The sequence below is a fragment of the Cinclus cinclus genome, chromosome 7 (genome assembly GCF_963662255.1).
Source record: "Cinclus cinclus chromosome 7, bCinCin1.1, whole genome shotgun sequence".
NCBI classification, from domain to species: Eukaryota; Metazoa; Chordata; class Aves; order Passeriformes; family Cinclidae; genus Cinclus; species Cinclus cinclus.
Genome location: NC_085052.1, coordinates 9,530,698 through 9,550,033, shown reverse-complemented (window position 1 = coordinate 9,550,033; position 19,336 = coordinate 9,530,698). Strand labels below are relative to the sequence as shown.

The 19,336-nt window shown below is 38.0% G+C and overlaps 1 protein-coding gene across 2 annotated transcripts in view; it reads left to right on the top strand.

Annotated features, from left to right (window-relative positions):
* Positions 1-19,336, top strand: part of SHOC2 (SHOC2 leucine rich repeat scaffold protein) — a 36,142-nt gene that overhangs the window by 14,073 nt on the left and 2,733 nt on the right. For both annotated transcript variants that reach the window (XM_062496253.1, XM_062496252.1), the window contains 5 exons: positions 11,588-11,718; positions 14,425-14,613; positions 15,872-15,994; positions 18,059-18,196; positions 18,653-18,770. In XM_062496253.1, the coding sequence (XP_062352237.1) occupies positions 11,588-11,718; positions 14,425-14,613; positions 15,872-15,994; positions 18,059-18,196; positions 18,653-18,770 (699 nt within the window). The remainder of the gene's footprint in view (positions 1-11,587; positions 11,719-14,424; positions 14,614-15,871; positions 15,995-18,058; positions 18,197-18,652; positions 18,771-19,336) is intronic.

Here is a 19,336-nt window from a genome sequence, read left to right as displayed (position 1 = left end):
ACAGTCCTGGTTGGTTTTAGAATCTTATATGGGATAAAGCAACAAAATATTACTTTTCCTGTCTCATTAAATTAGTTTTAAACAGATGGCAGAAAATGATGGCTGCTGTGATTTCAAAAGACTGAAAACAAGGCCGCCGTGATTTTAAGCTCTGTCACCAGGATATACTCAGAAGAACGGATATTATCAGTTTAATGGGATTCAATGCTGAGCATTTATTAATATACTTTAATGCAGATTAAGGTGGGGAACCATTTAGTGACACTACAGCTTTTCTTCTGGCAGTAAATTGTTGACGATGAAGTTACTGTGGCTTTTGCTTGAGCAAGTTTGACCTGAACAGAGTTTATACTGATGATGTATCCACTGGAACTAAACTTCCTTCCTGGACTGATGAAATTTTTAATGGGATCTGGAGATCCCATTCCATCTGGAGTTTGCATCTAACTTACACCATTCATAAGTACAGCCTTTATTTTTGTTGCTATTTTGTAAATATTGCTGAATGTTGTTTTACATAACACTTATGTGTAATGTATGTGTCACATTTAAGGAGTGAGTTCCGTGGATAAACTGTTAATTATGGGAAAAATCCTCTAAGCAAGTGTTAGATTTCCATATTCAAGGCTTGTAGACTAATGCTGTTAATTCCTGTGCAGAGTAGTATGATTTACTAAGTTGTTTAGTGCCTGGTAGTCACTGAACTTCTCAAAGGACCAGAAAATCTCACTTGTAATATGCTGCAAGACTTTGCTGAGAGGGAAAGGTCTTTGGGTAGGAGAGACACATAGTTATTAGGCAGTTAAGTCACTTGTGACTTGTGATAGGAAATTGCTCACTCTGCAGTCAGGATAATTTGCATTCACCTATTTCTTCAGAAGGTCCTGTAGGCTTAAGTGGTTTCTTTTGAGTCAGGTTCATACCTGGTTGGACTGGATTTCTATTTTATTTAAATTTTTCCCTTGCCTTGTCTTTATAATGTTTAGAAGTTACTTGCTTTTAAATGTTGGTAGCTGTCTCTTTACATGCTTATCTGAGCTGAATATCAATGTTTTAGATCTCAAGAAACCACCAAAGACAGCTGAATAATGGTAGGGGCCAGCAGTGAGCCATCGTGTCGTTAACCTTACTCTAGTTCAGTTTTTGCTCCACTGGACAATCTCCCTTGCAAACACTAAGTTTAAAAAAAAAAGTATTTAAATAAGAACTTAAAATAAGAAATCCGTGTTCATGCCTTATGTGGTTTGCAAACAGAATTTAATAGTGAAGGGAAAAATTTTAGGTTCCATCTTAAATGATAATGATCAGCCTACATTTATGCATGTTGCAGAAAAGGCAGCCGTAGCCAGTTCAGCAACATTGGCTTTATTTCTTAGTCATCACAGTTATGGTTGAACATATTAAAGCAAGCTGTGGCATGATTTTTAGATTACAGCTTGCTTTGTGGTTGGGGTTGTTCAGCAAGAAGCTTTGAGTACTGAGAAGAAGCCGACGAGTCAATGGCGCGTGTCCGCCCGCGAGCGCGGCTGGGGGCGGCCCTTGGGCCTCTCCTGCAGTTTCTGTCTCTTCCCTGCTCCTGGGTGTCTGCCTGGTGTTTGCCACCACTGCCCGTTCTTGCAGCATTTACCTGCTTCCAGGTATCAGGACACTCACAGTAAGAGTGCTGTTAATGGTTCTCTGTTCAGTCAAACTCTGGGTTACAGACCAGGGACAATACACACCAAGCACATCTGCTCATTATAAATATTTGATGTTCTGTGAGCCCATGAGCCTCCTGTTATGGACCAGAATTTCCATTACTGCCGGGTCTGTCCCCTCCTCCCCCACTGGCACTCTTTTGATGGAGGCCTCATTTTTTTCTTGGAAAGGATGGTTTTGTCATGCTGCTTTGAAAAACAAACAGCCCCCTTTGCTTTCTAATTCTCGCTCTCCTCAGTAAGGACCCCTTTCCTTGCTCTGCATTAAAAAACCCTTCAAAAGTAGCTGTTGGACTATGTAAACAAGTTTTGATTTTACCACAGAAAAAAATCAGAATCTGCCAGATTTTAAAAAAAGCTTGTTTGGTAACTAGCAGCATTTACTGAAATGTGCTGGAGCAGTGAGAAAGGGACGAGAGGGTGACATGCAGGGGAGTGGCAGGGAAGGGATTATGCATCAGCAGTGATTACAGAGGTAACAGAGCCAATACACTCTGTAAAAATACCAAGTTCTTCTCTCAGCTAATGCTTTAGAAGCATGCTTTTGTGCAGTAACAAATGTCAGTTTTAGATATTAGTTGTCAGGAAGTGACCTAATGCCTTGCTTTTTAGATACTGGCTTAAAACATTCATATCTGTATTTCTGTTGATTGAAAATTGTAAAGTACTTTTTATATTAGATCACTTCCTGTAAGAAAAATGAGCTTTGTGGAATGGCTTAGCACATTCTGAGAGTCTCAAGCCCAGAATCAAAATCATAGTGGGATTGTAACTGTTTAGTGTTTTCATTGCAGATTGCACCCCCCTCCCATGTTGTGGTGGGATTTTTTTGTTCTTTTGGAGGGTGGTGGAATTGTTACTGACTTTTATTTACAGAGTGTCTTATCTCTGTATACGTAGCTGGCACGCTAATATATCCAAAAGTTATATAGAAGAAGGTGATCAACATGCCATTTATATTAAAATTATTAATTGAACTTTTGAGACTGAAGACAAATTTTGGGTGGAGTAAATTGTTTCTTAGGATTGCAAGATAACTTAGATAATTTTGTCCTGTTAATACCACGTTGTGAGTGTTCCCTCATTGAACTTTCAGTTGTAGCACTCTGTACAAATGTGTTCACAATTTCATATGTAAAAGTGTAGAAAAACTTATTTGAGAAAGAAATATAGCAGAAAGAGAGTTAGAGGTTTAAAAAAATACCAGCTTCTTAATCTGTTTTGTAATTTTCTAGTTTTGTGTGCTTACATGTGCAGCTTGATTATAGTCAAATGTGCCATGTTTACAGACATCTAAAGCAACAGAAATTTTAATAAGAAAAAGAGTAGTCAGTTGTAATTGTTCCAAAATGATACTTTAAAAGCAGAAAAGGTTCTGTCAATGGACACACTTTCCAGTGTCTGATGTAGCACTGTTCCTAAGAGATGGTTAGGAAAATTGGAGGTGTATTTACAGCTCTACTCTACCCCCTGCCCTTTGCTATGGCACTGTAGCTCAGAAGCTGAAATGACAGCTTTCATGAAATTATATAGTATTTATTTATTTATTGGTTTTGCTGGTTGAAATTGTGCTCCAAACCACGCTTCTAACCTTTTTAGTCCCAGTGTACCTCTGAGAGCACTACTGCACTCTTTAAACCTGCAGCTGATAAAAAATGAAGCGCTGACCAAAACCAGACATATGGCATTGGTGCAGGTCAGCTCATGCAAAATTGTGGTTGAGAGCTTTAAGTCCCTAGAAGTAAAGATATTTCTGAAGAAATGTGAAACCACTTTAAAAGGGTATTTTAAATTTGGCAGGTTTAGCAAAAGCAGGAGTCTTGTTCTGAAACGTCTGAGCACCTGCAGCTCCCTCAGTGATCAGGGACAATGTTCAGATGCAACTGATGGGTTTGATGTTATTAATTACTCACTGTCCTGATGGAGCAAAGTGTAGAGGCTTCTGCCCTAGCTTTCACAGCAATATTTGTATTCTCAACATTTAAGCATGACCTTGTGCTTTGGTCAGTGAGCATTCTGTGCTTTGTGGTATCAAGCCTGTTTCCATAGGTTCTCTTTGGGAGAGCTGATCAACATTCTGTGCTTTGTCCAAGGTTTTGTTCTTGGACTATGCTGTTAATTAAAGTTCTTTAATTGGATTCTGCTAGCATTGGGCAATTGCAATAAGTTCAGCCTTTTCTTAATCTGGTTGAAAGCAGTGGCTCCCCCTCTTGTACCTTAATTTTTGTATTACTTTAAGCCCTGTCTAGTTCTCATGGTGGTCTCATAAAGGAAAACTTCTGGTTGCTGTTGCCTTCAATTCTAGACTTAGTAAATGTAAAGTAGCAAAATTGACTGGAAAATGTCAAATAAATGGAGGGTAAATGGGAAGTGACTTGCTCATTTTGTCCTCCAAGTTGAGAAGGGCAGGGATGAGGCTGGGAGGTGTTCCCTCACTAGTGAAGATCAGACAGTACTGCATGTGATGGGCAGGGGACATTTGGGTCTCAGTGTTTGCACGGATTGATGTAGATGCTAAAAGCTCACGGTGTGACATGGCAGCTGTGCAGAAGAAAATCATAACAGGTACTTCTACGTTTGGGAAGTCACTGTTGAATCTTTCCTCACTGTTCAGAAAGTTTCAGGGTGTCCTTTCTCCTTTCTGTGGGTCCGTCTCCCAGTACCTGCTGTTGGACAGCGTTCAGCTGCAGGGAAGATACAAAGTGGAACACTGGTCTCCATAAAATAATTCTCACATTGCTTAATTAGCTAAAATTGTAAAGATACATTAGTGTGTTGTACATTTTATATGTTTGCTTTATATAGTAGGGCAGACTTAAAAAATTAAATGCATCTTTCATTTAGGAAAGGTTAATGTTTTTATTGCATTGCCAGTTAGGTATAAACTGTTCATACAATATGATTCACATTTATATAAATCTTTAATTTCACAGAAAGACTTTAAATAGTCATTTGAAAAGGAAAAATAAAAGACTACCAATGAAAAATTAAATAATTTTCAGTTGCTTTTTCTTACTGTATGCAGCATGAATTGACTAAAATGCAGCGCTTTTGCTGATAGCTCAAAATAAGGTCCAGCTGTTGTTTTTGTCTCTGTTGCAATGTGAAGTGGTTTTGTATTTTTGTATCACTTTCAGCTAATTATAATTTTATATTTTAATTAATACATTTTCAACGCAAACCTGATACAGTTAAATACATGTGTACTGCTTTCATTAAAGGTTAGGAAAGCTTCTAGTGGCTAATTAATTCTGAGTTGATTGATTCAATCTCTTTATGAAAATATTTTTTATTTTGTATTTTGGTTGGATATTCATCCTGGTAAGACTAGAGTGGGGACAGTTTATTTTAGTGAATGCATGTACCATCACACAGTAATTAGATGTGGAGACCAGTGTGTAGGGCTATATTATAACTGCAGCTCAGCATTTTCAGGATGATTAGTATACTGCAGAAAGAGAAAGCCTATAATCTTATTTTCTTTCTGTGAGAAGCAGGCACAAGGAAAGAGTGATTCAAAGGAACACATCAGAATTGAGATGAGCAGGTCTGTGAGTTACATGCATTTTGATGAACACATATTAAATGAGTTTTAAGTTGAATTTTCATTGCTTAGATAGTTTCAGAAACATGTCACTAGGAGTTTGTGCTCTCTAGTCTTATGCAGGTGGTGTGTGTGGTGCATGTTGGATACCTGAGCCTCTGTTGCTCAGGTTTTGCAAGTATCTTGTGTGCATCTTTCAAACAGTCAGCAAAATACAGTCTGGAATCAGAGCTGGAAAATAACTGACTGCCGATATGGTCACAATTTAATGTTTTAATATTGAAATAATGAGGGAAAACCCATCTTTGGATGATACCGTTAGACTGAAAGTAGAGAGAACTCTCTCTTCTCTTCAGATTTAAACTTGTAGGGGTGGTAGAGACTAATTTTAAATTAATGTTGAATAGCTTTTGTAATAGATACATCTTCATTATAACTCCTAGACTTGGCAGAAGGAGGATATTGCGCCTTGGTTTGAGCAGGGCAAAAAATGATGGACCCTGCTGACTTTGGTAACTTGTGAATTTGATTTTGCTGCCTACACCGGCTTGCCTGGTATATCTGGAGGTAAAGGTGGCTGAAAAGACAGACTAAACTACACTAGAAGTCACTGCGCTGTTATATCAGTAATATTGCAAGTTGAATTTTGTTTTGTGTTTAACTACACTTTTGTATTTGGAACAGAATAATTACATTTCATGCTTTGGCTTTGTTACTTGATAACAATGATCAGGTAGGATTCTCTTCTTTTCTGCAGTTCTGCTAAGAGTGGTTACCCTTCCACCATCACCTTTCTGAGTTTTCTTGGGCATCAGCCTTTAGCCAGAGCATATTAAACATTAGGGATGTAGGAATTGTAGAAGGGATTTGCTGTCTCTCAGATGATGATCAGTGACACAAGTTTAGATTCGTACAAACCCACAGGCTTCAGTTTAGGAAGAGGGTACCCCCAGACCAGATGAATAATGACTATGGGATTTTGTTCTTGTTTCCTCTGCAACAAGATCACTGAGATCTCTTTTGGGGAGTCTTGTTGGACCAGTCACTTGGTGCTGGCGCTCTCTGCTTGTGGAGTGCAACGAAGGTTAAAAAACTTTTAAGCCTTTCGTTTTACTCTGCAGCTATCAGGGGAACTAGTTTGCTTTCTAAAAATCTGTTAAACAGTTAAAAAAAAAAGTTGTCAGAGGTTGGCTGACATCTGGAAAACAAGTATATAGTAAGTACAAAGTGTGGTACAGGCATCTTCTGACTCAGAAGATGACCAGGAGCTGCTGTTGAAATATCTGAATGCAGTGTTTAATCTCTGTCCACAGATGCCCATCCCTAGAATGTCTACCATCTCCCATACAATTTGAAATTTACTTCATATTATCATCTTTGTTACTTGTACTGCAAGATTAATACCATATGGTGTATTAAATTTAATTAATGTATGCTTTTTTTTTTAAAGTGACTTCAAGTTTAATTTTTTCTTTTAATTATTATTAATTTTGGCTGTACCTCTTGCTTTGAGTTTGTTAAAAATGACACCTGATATCCTTTGTATGCAACTCAGTAATTTTTCTTAGCTAGGAGAAGATCCCTCAGTGAATTAAGCACATGGCACTCCATGAAGTAACATGTGGCCATGTAAAACATGTTCTTTAATAGGTGACTGCTCATTGTGTGCCAAGTTGAGTCAAATCAAAATCTAAGAATATATATACAAGTTAGGCCATCTGAAATGCTTAATAGTGCCATGTTGTTTGTAGCAAGTTCCTGCAATTTTCTATTGTGTGCCGAAGCTCACGTATATTGTTGATTATGATCTTATGGGGTTTTGATGTGTGCAGCTCTTATAAGTCCAATTTGTGTTTTTGATGTTATCTGTAGAAGTTTTTTCTAGTGAACAGATTTTTTAATTGATCTGATGCTTTTCGTTTATTGAAAAGAAAGCAACTGTTCCTGGTAGCAAATTAGCTCAATGAACTAAGTTTCACATTAATAACACCCTTCATCTAAAGATAGGGAATTTGAAGGATTACTTTCACTAAGGAAAGGAAAGGAAGAGGTGTGGTAAATCACAGAAGAGAGCATTTATCACTCCATTTAAAAAGCACTGATAGGACTTTGAATTAAGAATTTGTATTTCTTTATATTATTCAGCTTAGAAGTTATTTTTTCTCTTGGATTTGAAATACTTAAAGAGATGTGGAGACCACTTCAGGTGGTCTTTCTGAAAAATAGTTTTGTTAGCGTAGTTTCCTGCTTTGTTTCCTGTCTTCTCTTTGTTTTGGGATTGGCAAACACCTGTTTTTCCTTTGATTAATATTTTTGAAGTGCCTTTAATAAGTAAGTAATTTAAACCATCTATTTCACATCCCTTTTATTGTAACAGTTTAATTTAATATTTCTGGATTTGCATGCTTCCAAGGATTTTTAATACACTTCTGTGTAAATGAAGCAGCTAATCCTGAGAGAGACATGAAGTCACTCCAGTGAAGGGATTATTAATTCTGTGCTGAGGTTGTTTCAACCCTGAGAGCTGATGCCTGCTCATGGGTGTGAATACTGTGCTTCTGAGAAAATGGACCTGAGACAAGGTGTCTGTGAAACCTGATTCCCAAGAGTGACTGTTTCTGACAGAAGTTGAACTAAACCAATTTTTCACTAACTTGCTTAGGCCTGGTGTGAGTTTAGGGCTTAGGCTTTGGGCTCTTATTTTTAGAAGTACCAATGAATAAGGCAGTTGAGTTGACAAGGGTTTTCTTAACAGGCTGTCTAAGAAATCAAGTTGGAAGGGGTTTTGCTTGTTGCTTTTCCTGCTGGTATCTGCTTCTTGCTTGTGGTTATCAAACTGTCACGTACATGAACATTTAGTGCAGCATTTTCTGAGTCATTACCTGCGAGGGCTGTTTCAGAGGAGCTGCTGAGGTACGGCTTCAGTGACAAAAGCACAACTGCAAGTGGTCCTGATGACAGTCTGACTGGGCTGATCATGATCAGTTGTTCCCTTCCTTGCCTTATTCCTTAGACCTACTCTGAAGCCCATCAGCAGATACCTAGTGCTATTCCATCTCAGGAAGCAGTAGCTGAGCTGGAAATGATGCAGATGAGTGCGAGCACTGTAAAGCAACTCGTAAGACAAGTATCAGCTAGGTAACCCTGAGCTCAGGGAGCTGTAAGTGGGATCATTTGATGGTTCAGTGCACCAGGTGTGGTCTTGAGCAACTTGTAACAGTTTCTGTGGTAAAACAGTTTGTCACTTGGTTTTCATGTTAGCCAGCTGGCCCCTGGACCATGGAGGCAAACCTTAACATTGTACTGTGCATTCCTGTTAAAAAGAAAAGTTAGCTTGAAGACACTGGGCAGAGGGAAGAGCTGTAAGGGTCATCCTGTTTTGTGAAGGTGGGACTAAGATCTGGCTTGTCCAGCATGTGAAGATAAAACCTGATAAGGGTTTCACAGTGTGATGCATTAGCAATGAGGTGTGCGAGGATGAAAAGATATCTGAGCCTTGTTGACAGAAGACTGTAAGTGGCTATAAGTTGGCTGTAAATAAATTCTGACTTGAAATAAGAAGGTAGCTCCTGTTGCCTGCATCAGCTGGGCCCAGAGCAGGCCTTCCAGGAGCAGTGGGAGAGGTGCTACTGTTCCAGCTCCTGCTGGAATCTTACTGGTTTTGTCCTCAGGAATAATTGTAGTTAGTGCTGTGATGTGTAAAATAATCATAAGGAATGTGGTACACACAGGATGGGTCTTCTGTTATGCCTTTGTGTGCTTTTCCCCCGGAGAAGAAAGATAACTAGTAAAGAAAGAGTGATAAAGTTCTGTTGAGAAATGCTACTTATGATAAGGAGAAATTACTGGGAGCTGCTATTTATGCCTCCTTTCTGATAATGTCATGAGGATCGCCAACATGTGTCATTCTCTTCTTTACGGTACATTTTGAATCTCTCTAGTGGCTGCCTTCTTTCATTTTTCTGAAATGCCACATTGCTGGTAGGAAGAGAGCCATATACATACAGCCTGTGCTCACAATCTGGAACTGGCACAGCAGTGTTGTATTGCTAAGCAACAGTTGGCATCACGCTGTCTGCTCCCCTGGCCGTCCTTTTTGCCTGAAAAATCCAGATCAGCATCTAGCGCATGTTTTAGGTAGTGAAAAGAATAATAGGTTTATATCTTATTTTGTGTAAAGTGTGTTGTTCATTCTTTAGTAAAATATTAAATAAAAAGTCAGAGAATTTTTAGAGAAAAAATTCAGAGAACACAGTCAGAGTGTGCTTTGTTCATCCTAGGATGACAAATCCTAATGATCTTGGAGCCTTGCAATAGGATGGTTTTTGTGTGAAGTGAGGCCAGTTTTTTATTCAGCCAGCAATGTCTGATCTCACAAATACAGCATGAAATAGCTAAGTTACATACAAATCTGTGTCTTTGTACTACTGGACTGTAGCATCAGAGTAGGTCCTAATTATTCTTTTTAGTGTGTATATGCATTGCAGGATTTAACAGGAAAATTTGGAAGATTTTGGCACTGGAGTGCAATGTTGATAACCTTGGATTTTAAATGTTTTTTCTGGTTAAGTGAAGATTTTCTTTGCTGCTTCTATAAAAATTAATTTTACTTGCTTAGAATCCAGCACTTTAGAAAATAGAACTTGAAATCCCAATTGAAGGTGCTACTAGTTAAGCAATGGTATGTAGCTACCTGTTTTGACTTTTGTTTAGTTGTTGATGGTACAAAGTAAAATTTGTTGCCAAGCTTGTTCGGTAATTATCAGATATGCACTGAAAACTCATCCTCTTTCTCTTTTTTTTTTCTTGATTTGCAAGATGTAGATTATTTTTGTTCTATATTAAGGGGTTTGTGGGTTTTGGATCTTTTTCATTTACAGTTTTATGGGGGAGTTAAAGTTTTTCGTTTTCTGCTCTTTTTTTGGTGCTTTTTTGGTTTTACTTTCACTGCTCTTGTGACTTCTCTGCTTTAGAAACTACAGCGAATCATACAACATTGTTTCTAGTTTCAAGTTTTTATTATCTACATTCCCAACTATTTGGTGATGTAGGGGAATTTTTGCTGTATATTTTGACCAGGAAAGAGATATTTTGCTGCTAGCTTTGTTGAAAGTTTTACTCTGCCTAGCAGAAATACTCTACATATTTTTCTTCTTTTGCTGTGCTCCAGTAACCTTTGTATAAATGCACATGCACACTAATACAGCCTTCACTTAATGAGCAGCTAGACTGTACATATTAAGACCCCTTCATCTTTTAAAATTAGTTCTGGTTATTCATTCTACCATCTGCTAAATCCTGTGTTCTCTTTCTAATGTGTCTGCATGATACTTCAATTTGCAGAACAAAGGTGTTGTGCCATGGTGGTTGTAAAAGCAAGTGTAAAACAGCAAATGTTTTGCAAGGAACTGATAGTGTGAAGCTGTTCACAAGCTCCCCTGGTGTGATGTCCACACCTGCACAGACACCTTTTCTGACTGTAGGGATGATCCAGAGGTCAAGTTTCTTTGTACAGTTTGACAGTTGGCTTTTCAGTGAAGCTCAAGGCCTTGCTACCTGCAGGAGAGGCTAAACTGCAGCACTCTGTAGATCAACACCATCCTTGAGCAGTTGGTTTTGGTCTTTAGTACTTGTTAGATGGTAGAAGATGGAGCTAAAGGGAGCTTCAGATGGGAAATTTTCAAGTTGCGAGTTTCTCAAGATTTTTATTCCCTGACAGAAAGACGTATCAACTGGGACCATCAGCTTAGCAATATTCAGAAATGTTTTTACATACACTACTGTCCGGTTTTTTGTAGATTTCCTTCAGACTTTTCCTTCAGTATCACTCAAAAACTTGGAAATTTTGGGGTTTTTCCTATCACCTATTAAAGGCTTTCTTGCTGTTGGAGGATTGTAAAGCTGTGGGATTTTTTTTTTCCCTGAAGAGGAAATTGTTTTGCCAGGACCTGAGTTGTATGATGCATGCCTGGGTTCTGGAAATATGAGTCATGGCATTGAATGATACTGTCTGTAATTTTAAAAAGTAATTTCGGGGACATCTGGAAAATGATAATATATTTTGTTGATAGATCAGGATAGAAGGACTTTTATAATGGGATCTAAGCCTTGCTTGCTTATATTATGCAGAACTTCAGAATAATATTTAATATGCACAGTCTACTTCTGCATGGTTGACTTCAGCATTGGAAATCTGTCTATGTCCTGTTTTGGGATGATAGCTCCATTTCACCATTTGAAATTCTGAAGTGTAGAGGGAGAGGCAACAGAAGCATTAGAAGTCACACCTTGTTCTGTGCATTTCTGTGATTCTCACAGTATATTAACACATGTTTTCCACCCATAGGAAATCTGTCCAGTCTAAGTCGTCTTGGCCTGAGGTACAATAGGCTGTCAGCAATTCCTAAGTCTTTAGCAAAATGCAGTGAACTTGATGAGCTGAACTTGGAGAACAACAACATTTCTACTTTACCAGAGGTGAGGAGCAGAGGGAGTGGACTGGGGAGGGGATGCTGCTGGAGGGCATCGATGTTTTGTAAAGGGAGTGGAACGCGGGAAATTATTTCATCTTGCATCTTAACTCTGAGGAATATCCTTTGTTTTAACCTAAAAGTAATGTAAATTATGTCAGTTGTGTAAATATTAGGTATATTTAATCAGTATAGAAGGCATAATGTCATGCAGCTTGAGTCAAAACTGGGAGCAGCACATGTGGTTGTATTTGCTGTCCTGTATCTTTAGAAGACCTTAAATAATGAGTTCAGATTCCCACCCTTCAAGCCAGATAAGTGTTTCTCAGTGTTTCTGCTTCGTGAAGCATTAGTGCCTGAAAGTAATTGCTCAAATGACAGAACAAAAATATGATGTGATTGCTTCTTATTTTGGATATTTATTCACTTTCTTTAGAACCTTTTAAGATGAGGACTTCATGACAGAACATAAAGTTTATAGTTCCTACTGTTTTAATGATGGTCAAACTGCTTTCCTAAGCTGTCATCCCCATGACCCCAAGTAGTCAAAATTACTAGTATAAAATGAGTTTAAAGGTTATCTAAAGATGCATATAGCAAGCTATAAATAGAAGAGAAAAAAATGCGCTCAGAATTAGGTGAAGTATTTACAGTAACAAAGGGCAGTAAGTAACTAAATTTCCTCAGATAAATTTCTGAGCTCAGCAGTGATAGACTAAAACAGAGAATTGAATAAATGTTTGGGCAAGACTATAATTTAAGAAAATGCCTGAATGAAAGCCACCAGGCTGCTTTTAGGGTGGGAGCTAAACTAGCCCACTCCACCCAGACATGTTACAAAAGCAAAAATGGTGTAATTACAAAAAGCTAACGTGATGGATGATTACTGGCTTTAAAACATATTCAGTCATAATACAAACCTTTTTGTGTCTGTGCTGCCTTCTTCAGGTGTATTTGCCAATGATATGTTAGCACTAAAGTTTGCAGAAGTGTATAGTTTATAGTGAAATCTGTTTAAAATAAAACATGCTGTGCTATAAGACAACTGTATTTGTAGAAGAAATTTCTGAATTTCAAAACATAGCTGAAGCTGCTGACACAATGCCTAATAAATATTTTATCTTAAAAGGATGGGCTGGAGGAAGGCAGCACTGCCACAGCTCTCATAGATGTAAGAGCATTGTTCTCTTTGTACTGCCAAGGCTCTCTTGCTTCTCTTCAAATGCATTTAATTACTCTAGGCTATTAGAGTGAATTAGCTAACATATTTTAGATGCTTCTTTGGTATACAAGCAGACTTCAAAACCAGCTTTTTGAAATGCCAAGATGCATCTGAGTCAATAAAGTATGTTAGCACTCGGGGACTGCCTAACCCTAGGACTGATATGTTAATTGAAGTATACATAGAAACAATATTTCCTAACCAAAGATTATACTAACTAATGATTAGGCTAGATTAACACTGATTTGAAGATCCATTATTTTATCTGTAGTGGGGAAAATGCTTCTCTGATATTTGCTGAGATGCCCCCAGTGTCTAAAGTTATAGACAAGTCCCTATTAGATCCTATTTTATTTACAATAATGTTATTAAACTATTTATAAAAGCAGCCAAAGCTTTCCTGATGGAACAGCAAAGCCATGTTCTTAAAGCATTTACAGTGAATATGGAGCTCACATCGCAATTCAGAAATACTGACATTAGGAATATGGTTGGAATCATTATCTTGTTACTGCTCATTCCTGATTGCAGATGTTGCATTATTTATGGTATGTAATGCCATGCATAAATCTCCAGTTTCTGTAATACTTAAGCAAATAGGGCTGGATTCAAGTTGGTGTAGTAATAAGCAAAGGTGACACTTCAGCAGTAATTTAGATCTCATTATTCATCTCCACAGTTCCAGCAATGTGCTTGGCACATAACTAACAGATAAACTGAAATATGAGCTGCTGGGGTTTTGGAATCTAATTAGATTGTCAGGAGAAATGAAACTCTGGATTCAATAGACACCCGTTGCTATCCAGTTTAACTGCAGGCTTCGTGCTTTTCATTTTTTGAGGGGGGAAAAAATATAGTAACTACTTAGGAATATTTTAGAAAATGGGAAAAAAACCTGAATTTTCAAACCCATCCCATGCTTTTTCTCTGTCTGATTATCTGAGACTATTATGGTATAATTACAAGACACTGACAAGTTGTGATCACAGTATGGATTTTCATGAAGTTACCAGTAATTTGTACTGGATTTGTCGAATGCCTCTATTGGGAGCCATTGTGTGGGGTTGATATTTCTTTGGGCACTGCTTGGATGTGGGTGAGCTGTTGAAGCCAAAACAGCTGCTGGGGATGGGATGGACATGCTGCCCCTGTGCTCCTGAAGCAACGTGTCATTAGGAAAGTTGCTTTCAGAGGAGACAAAAGTTACCAAACCTCCCAAACCTGTGCTTTTAAATGTGGTATGTTTGCTTTTTTTGTATCTGTCAGCATTCAGGGAGGAAGGGGGAAAATAAGGTAGTGGCTGTTGATGGTGAGCAGAGATTGTTGCTGGTGGAAGTTTTATCAAATTTAACACTGGTTTGTGTGTTGCAACACTTCTTCAGGGGATGGACTTGAGGGGAGAAAAACATTTCTAATTAGACCCATAAGGGAAAAGAGATGCATTCACATAAATCAGTCCTAAGTTCATGGGTGGTTTTCTTCTTTCTACAGGGTCTTTTATCCAGCCTTGTCAAACTGACTAGTTTAACATTGGCCAGGAACTGCTTCCAGTCCTATCCTGTGGGTGGCCCGTCCCAGTTCTCCACAATCTACTCTCTCAATATGGAGCACAACCGCATCAATAAAATCCCCTTTGGAATTTTCTCTAGAGCTAAAGTATTAAGTAAGCTGAATATGAAGGTGAGGCACAGAAACATGTTACTGTGTAAAATCAATGAGGAGCACTGTTTGCTGCTCCATGAATTCTGGCAGACTTAATAATGTAAGGAATTAATTTATCATGCTGACGTGGATGCTGCTGCTATCACATTTATAAATAATTCTGTATTAGTCTAAAATTGTGCTATCAACATATTGCTAATTTGTCTTTATGTTTGTTAGTTAAGATTTGGTCACATTTTCTGAGTTTGAACAATGAAAGTAAGAAAGCTGACTGCAAAATTCTTGAATATTCACATGGGACACAAGCATGTAGAGTTGCTTATTTCTCCCTCAGACACTGTTACAGTTTACATTATAAACAGAATTATGTAAATTTTTTTTTTTAAATACAGTCTTTTGAAACCTAAGTCTAGAGACTTTTGGCAGTAGTTGAAGAGCACAACAAAAGAACTTCTAAGTGTGCTAATACAGTTAAAGTAGGGAAAAGAGGTTATTTTTTTCTATTAATAGATTTATTTCAATAAATGCTTGAGCAGTAGCTAAGCTCAGCTTCTGATTTAAAATAGTTTGACACAAATGCATCCTCAATTTGCATTTAGTCCAGTTTTCATCACATACCCATTTGTAACTTTGCCTGTTTACCGGAACTTTGTATGACCATTTTAAAAGAGATTTTGTGGTGTCTGTTCTAAATAATATATTTTAGAAACATTTTGAGCAGTAATATGTTCAGAGTGATTTCAATGGCTTTTTTTCTGAGCCAATAAAGTATACAGGGGTTTTTTGATTTTTTTTTTTTTTTTCCCCTCAGTGGGGTTTGATATGTGGGTTCTGGTGGGTTTTTTTAGTGGTGGTGTTTATTCTCTTGTTTTTTTTTTTTCTAAACTCCATGTATTTTTAGGATTCAAACATTTGCTGATAGCACCTTTGTAAGTTATAGTGAACTTTCTGTTCTTTTTTTGAACCCACCATCCATTGTATCCAGCAGAAATAGGACAAAAAAATGTTTTAACCACTCTGTGAGATCTTGAGAGCTACATACTTTTACTTTCCACTTCAGTTCATAATAGTAACAGAGAGCAATTCTGTGACTCTAGATTGGTACCACTAATACTTGGTGGAATTTGAAAAAAATTGGCCAATTACCAACATTTTATTCTTCTGATTTCATTATTGAGTATGTTGTTATGAAGTATTTCTGTTTGTTTAATCTGTCAGATGCCTTCCCAACTTTTTGCAGGGGCAGACCCTAAATGTTTGATATGTTAAATCACAGGACAATCAGCTGACGTCTCTCCCCTTGGACTTTGGGACTTGGACAAGTATGGTGGAACTGAACTTAGCGACTAACCAGCTCACAAAAATCCCTGAGGATGTATCTGGGCTTGTTTCTCTTGAGGTGAGAGGAGTATAAATTAACAGCTGAGTGAATATTTGCAAAATGGGGATTCTCTACTTTAGGTTTAAGTAATATTACTTTTGGGTCAAATAAAGCTAAATAAATATGTGTTTCTGTGCTGTTTAATCCCTTGTTGCAGCTGTGGTCGTTGTCAACAGCTATTTGAATGTTGTTCTTTAGGCTCTCAATGAGTGTGCACAAACCACTATATACAGGTGTATTTTTAGCCACGTAGAAACAGGAATTAGTGTTGTAAATGCAATGTTGCTGAACTTGGTTCAATTCCTGGAGACCAGCATGGAAGCAGCAGGGATCAGAAAAACATAATGAAACATTCTACAGCCAGGGGTGGCTTGAGTGTATTCTGTGAACCTTGTAGGCAGCCTGGTGGGAATTCTCAGCCTTTGAGGGGAAAGAACTCATAGGTTAAAAGCATGAACTAAACCTGCTCTGTCCCCTCATCCTGTTTCTCAGGGTATCATCAGTGGAGACAAATTATTGCCTTGGAGGGACAGAAAGATTAGAGGTACTTGTTTGAGCAGTTGAGGGGACTTTGTAGGCTCTGTGAGTTGCTGGGAAAAATCTTTTAAAGAACTATAACAAATGGCATATTTGAAATTGCAAATTTCCAATGTGACTTCTCCTGTGAATATTTAATTATTCCTGTAGTGTGGGGCAAAAATTATGACAGAGTAATAGTTACTTAATAGCCCAGTTCCCTTTTAATATAAGGCCGTGGTCGATGTGATTGGGAAATTAGTAACCTCTGAAGACTGGGTTTGCTGGTGGTCTGTGGGCTGCTGAAGCTGGAGAGCTGCTTGGTCTGCTGACCTCTTACCACTGTGCTTCTCTGTAATTAAAAAATCAAATACAAAGGGCTGCTTGGGCAGTGTTTCTACAAAAATGAAGGTTCCCACAGCAGTGCTAAGTCAGCTGCATCAGTAATATTGTCTGTTCCTGCCTATATTTCTTGAGACATGATTAAAACATTACTGTTCTCACTGCTCTGTGCATGTGGAGTGCATAAAGGATGGTCACTGAAATGCTGCTTGTGCTAATCCTCAGGCAGTGGCTTTAGATTTTCGCGTTGATTCTCACCATGTCTTTATTTTGTTCCTGCCTGTGGTGTTCTCACATTACCTGAAGCCAGTGAGAGCTGGGATTATTGGTAGAAGATAGGCTCTTGCAGCCTTGGCTGGTTGTGTGTGGCTGGCATGAGGGTCCATGCTGGCTGCTCTTTCACATCTTCCTGTTTCAATGTGCCTTCTTAAAGAACTAGATAATAGCATTGTTTAATCAGTAATTAATTATCTGACTACTTGTGGTGCTGTTATGAGGCTTGATTACTTCCAAGAACTGCAGGGTTTCTTGGGAGGAAAAATGGTGTATTAGTGTAACCCCTGTTAACTTGCTTGTGGAATGGTGAATAACTCTGTTAACTGACCCTGCAAATAAGCATACACTTCTTGAACCTGTGTATGGGGTATTTATAATTCAACTCAGAAAGGAGGAGGAAAACAAGAGGGCAGCAGTGTAGTAGGGGTGGGTGTGTGATGACAGCCTGTTTTGGAAAGCCAGTGCTCTGCTTAGGTGCTCCCATCTGTGTGTTTATTTGCTGCTGCTCTTAACCAAAGGGACGCAGGGAGAAGAGGAAGTACTAAGTCTTTTATGGAGAACTTGGCAAGCACAGCAAATAACGTAAAACATGATTATGAGATGGCTATAAGGAAGCATAACAAAATGATAGGCAAATTCTGGAAGAAATTGTTTTTCTTTGGTCATTTGAAGAAATAAGGTTACTTTTGGTTTTGCTTTGCATTTATTATGTATAATATTTGAAAGTAGTATATCCTAATTGTATGTATTTGTATCATTAAAGATTTGAAAAAAATTGTGAAATCACTGACATGTTTTATTTTCTTTAAATTTTCAGCTACTTCCTTATGTAAGTGTAGGGTAATATTGGACTTCATTACTTGCAAATATTAAAAAAAAGTCTCTTCATCTGTTATTTACTTATTGTGTTGCTGAAAGTCTATGTTTGGTTGTTGTTTCTTTTTTGAGGTTCTTATCTTGTCAAACAATCTCCTAAAGAAACTTCCGCATGGAATTGGAAATCTACGGAAACTCCGAGAGTTAGATCTAGAGGAGAACAAACTGGAATCCTTGCCAAATGAAATAGCTTACCTCAAGGATCTGCAGGTGAAACAATAATTGGTCGAGATGAATATCTTGCATCCTTTATTTATACCATGCTGATTTAATTGCAGCTTGTTGGATGAGTGGAAACTATTTGAGACTGGACATGGAAACAAAAGTTAAGAGTCTTGTGCAACTTCACCCACAATTAACTGTTCCCCAGCTGTATTAGTTAATACTGAACAAAAAATTTTTGAAGGTTTTAACTGTTGTACTCATGAATGCAGTACCACCCTAGGAATTATTTTAGTCATGTTCATGAAATCTTCTGTTAGGCACCTTTTTATTTTTGCATGCAGGGATGTTTAATAGAGCTTTGAATTGTTGCTGAATGGTTGAAGTCGTTCTTATTCAAATTCAGGAGTGTAGAACCCATTTGTCAGCTACATATCTTGTTACTTGCTGTCATTCCAAGGAAAAATCTTTAAGTTAATTTGTAAAAATGTGTTTTTCTTTTAGAAATTGGTTCTGACTAACAATCAGCTGACCACCCTTCCCAGAGGAATCGGTCACCTTACCAATCTGACGCACCTTGGGCTCGGAGAGAACCTTCTCACACACCTTCCTGAGGAAATTGGTAAGATCCTGTTGTCTGGTTTGATGCAGTGTGTCTGGGCAAAGCACATATCATAGCCAGCTATTCTGCTCAACAGTAAAAGCCACAAAATTAATTTGAAACTTCTAAATATGTACAGCCCGACATGAAGCATGTGCCATGGGAACAGAGCTAGAGTGTATGATCTTTATCTTGCTGAGCTGCAGTGGAAAGGATGCACTATTTTCTTTCAGTTCTGCTGCAGAAAGCTGCTGAACACACACCAGCTTGTAATGGTAACATTCCTTACCTCCAAATTCTCCTACAATTTTTGTGTTATCCACGACTCAACTTCATAAATCTGTTTCTTGGAGACAGAAATGAAGTGCACTGATCCTACTGTAAGGCCATGGTGTACACAAAACCCTTGTGATAAGGTGTAGACTGCTAAAACAAATATTTCTCCTGGTAGTCCTTCTGCACACACTTTTGTTTATAGGCCCTCATACAGTTTTTCACCTTGATGAGGTGAGAAAAGGAAGTGGAGTAAATCTACAGAAAGAAAGGAAGGAATAGGATTTTTCTTTTTTTTTTTTTTTTGGCCTACC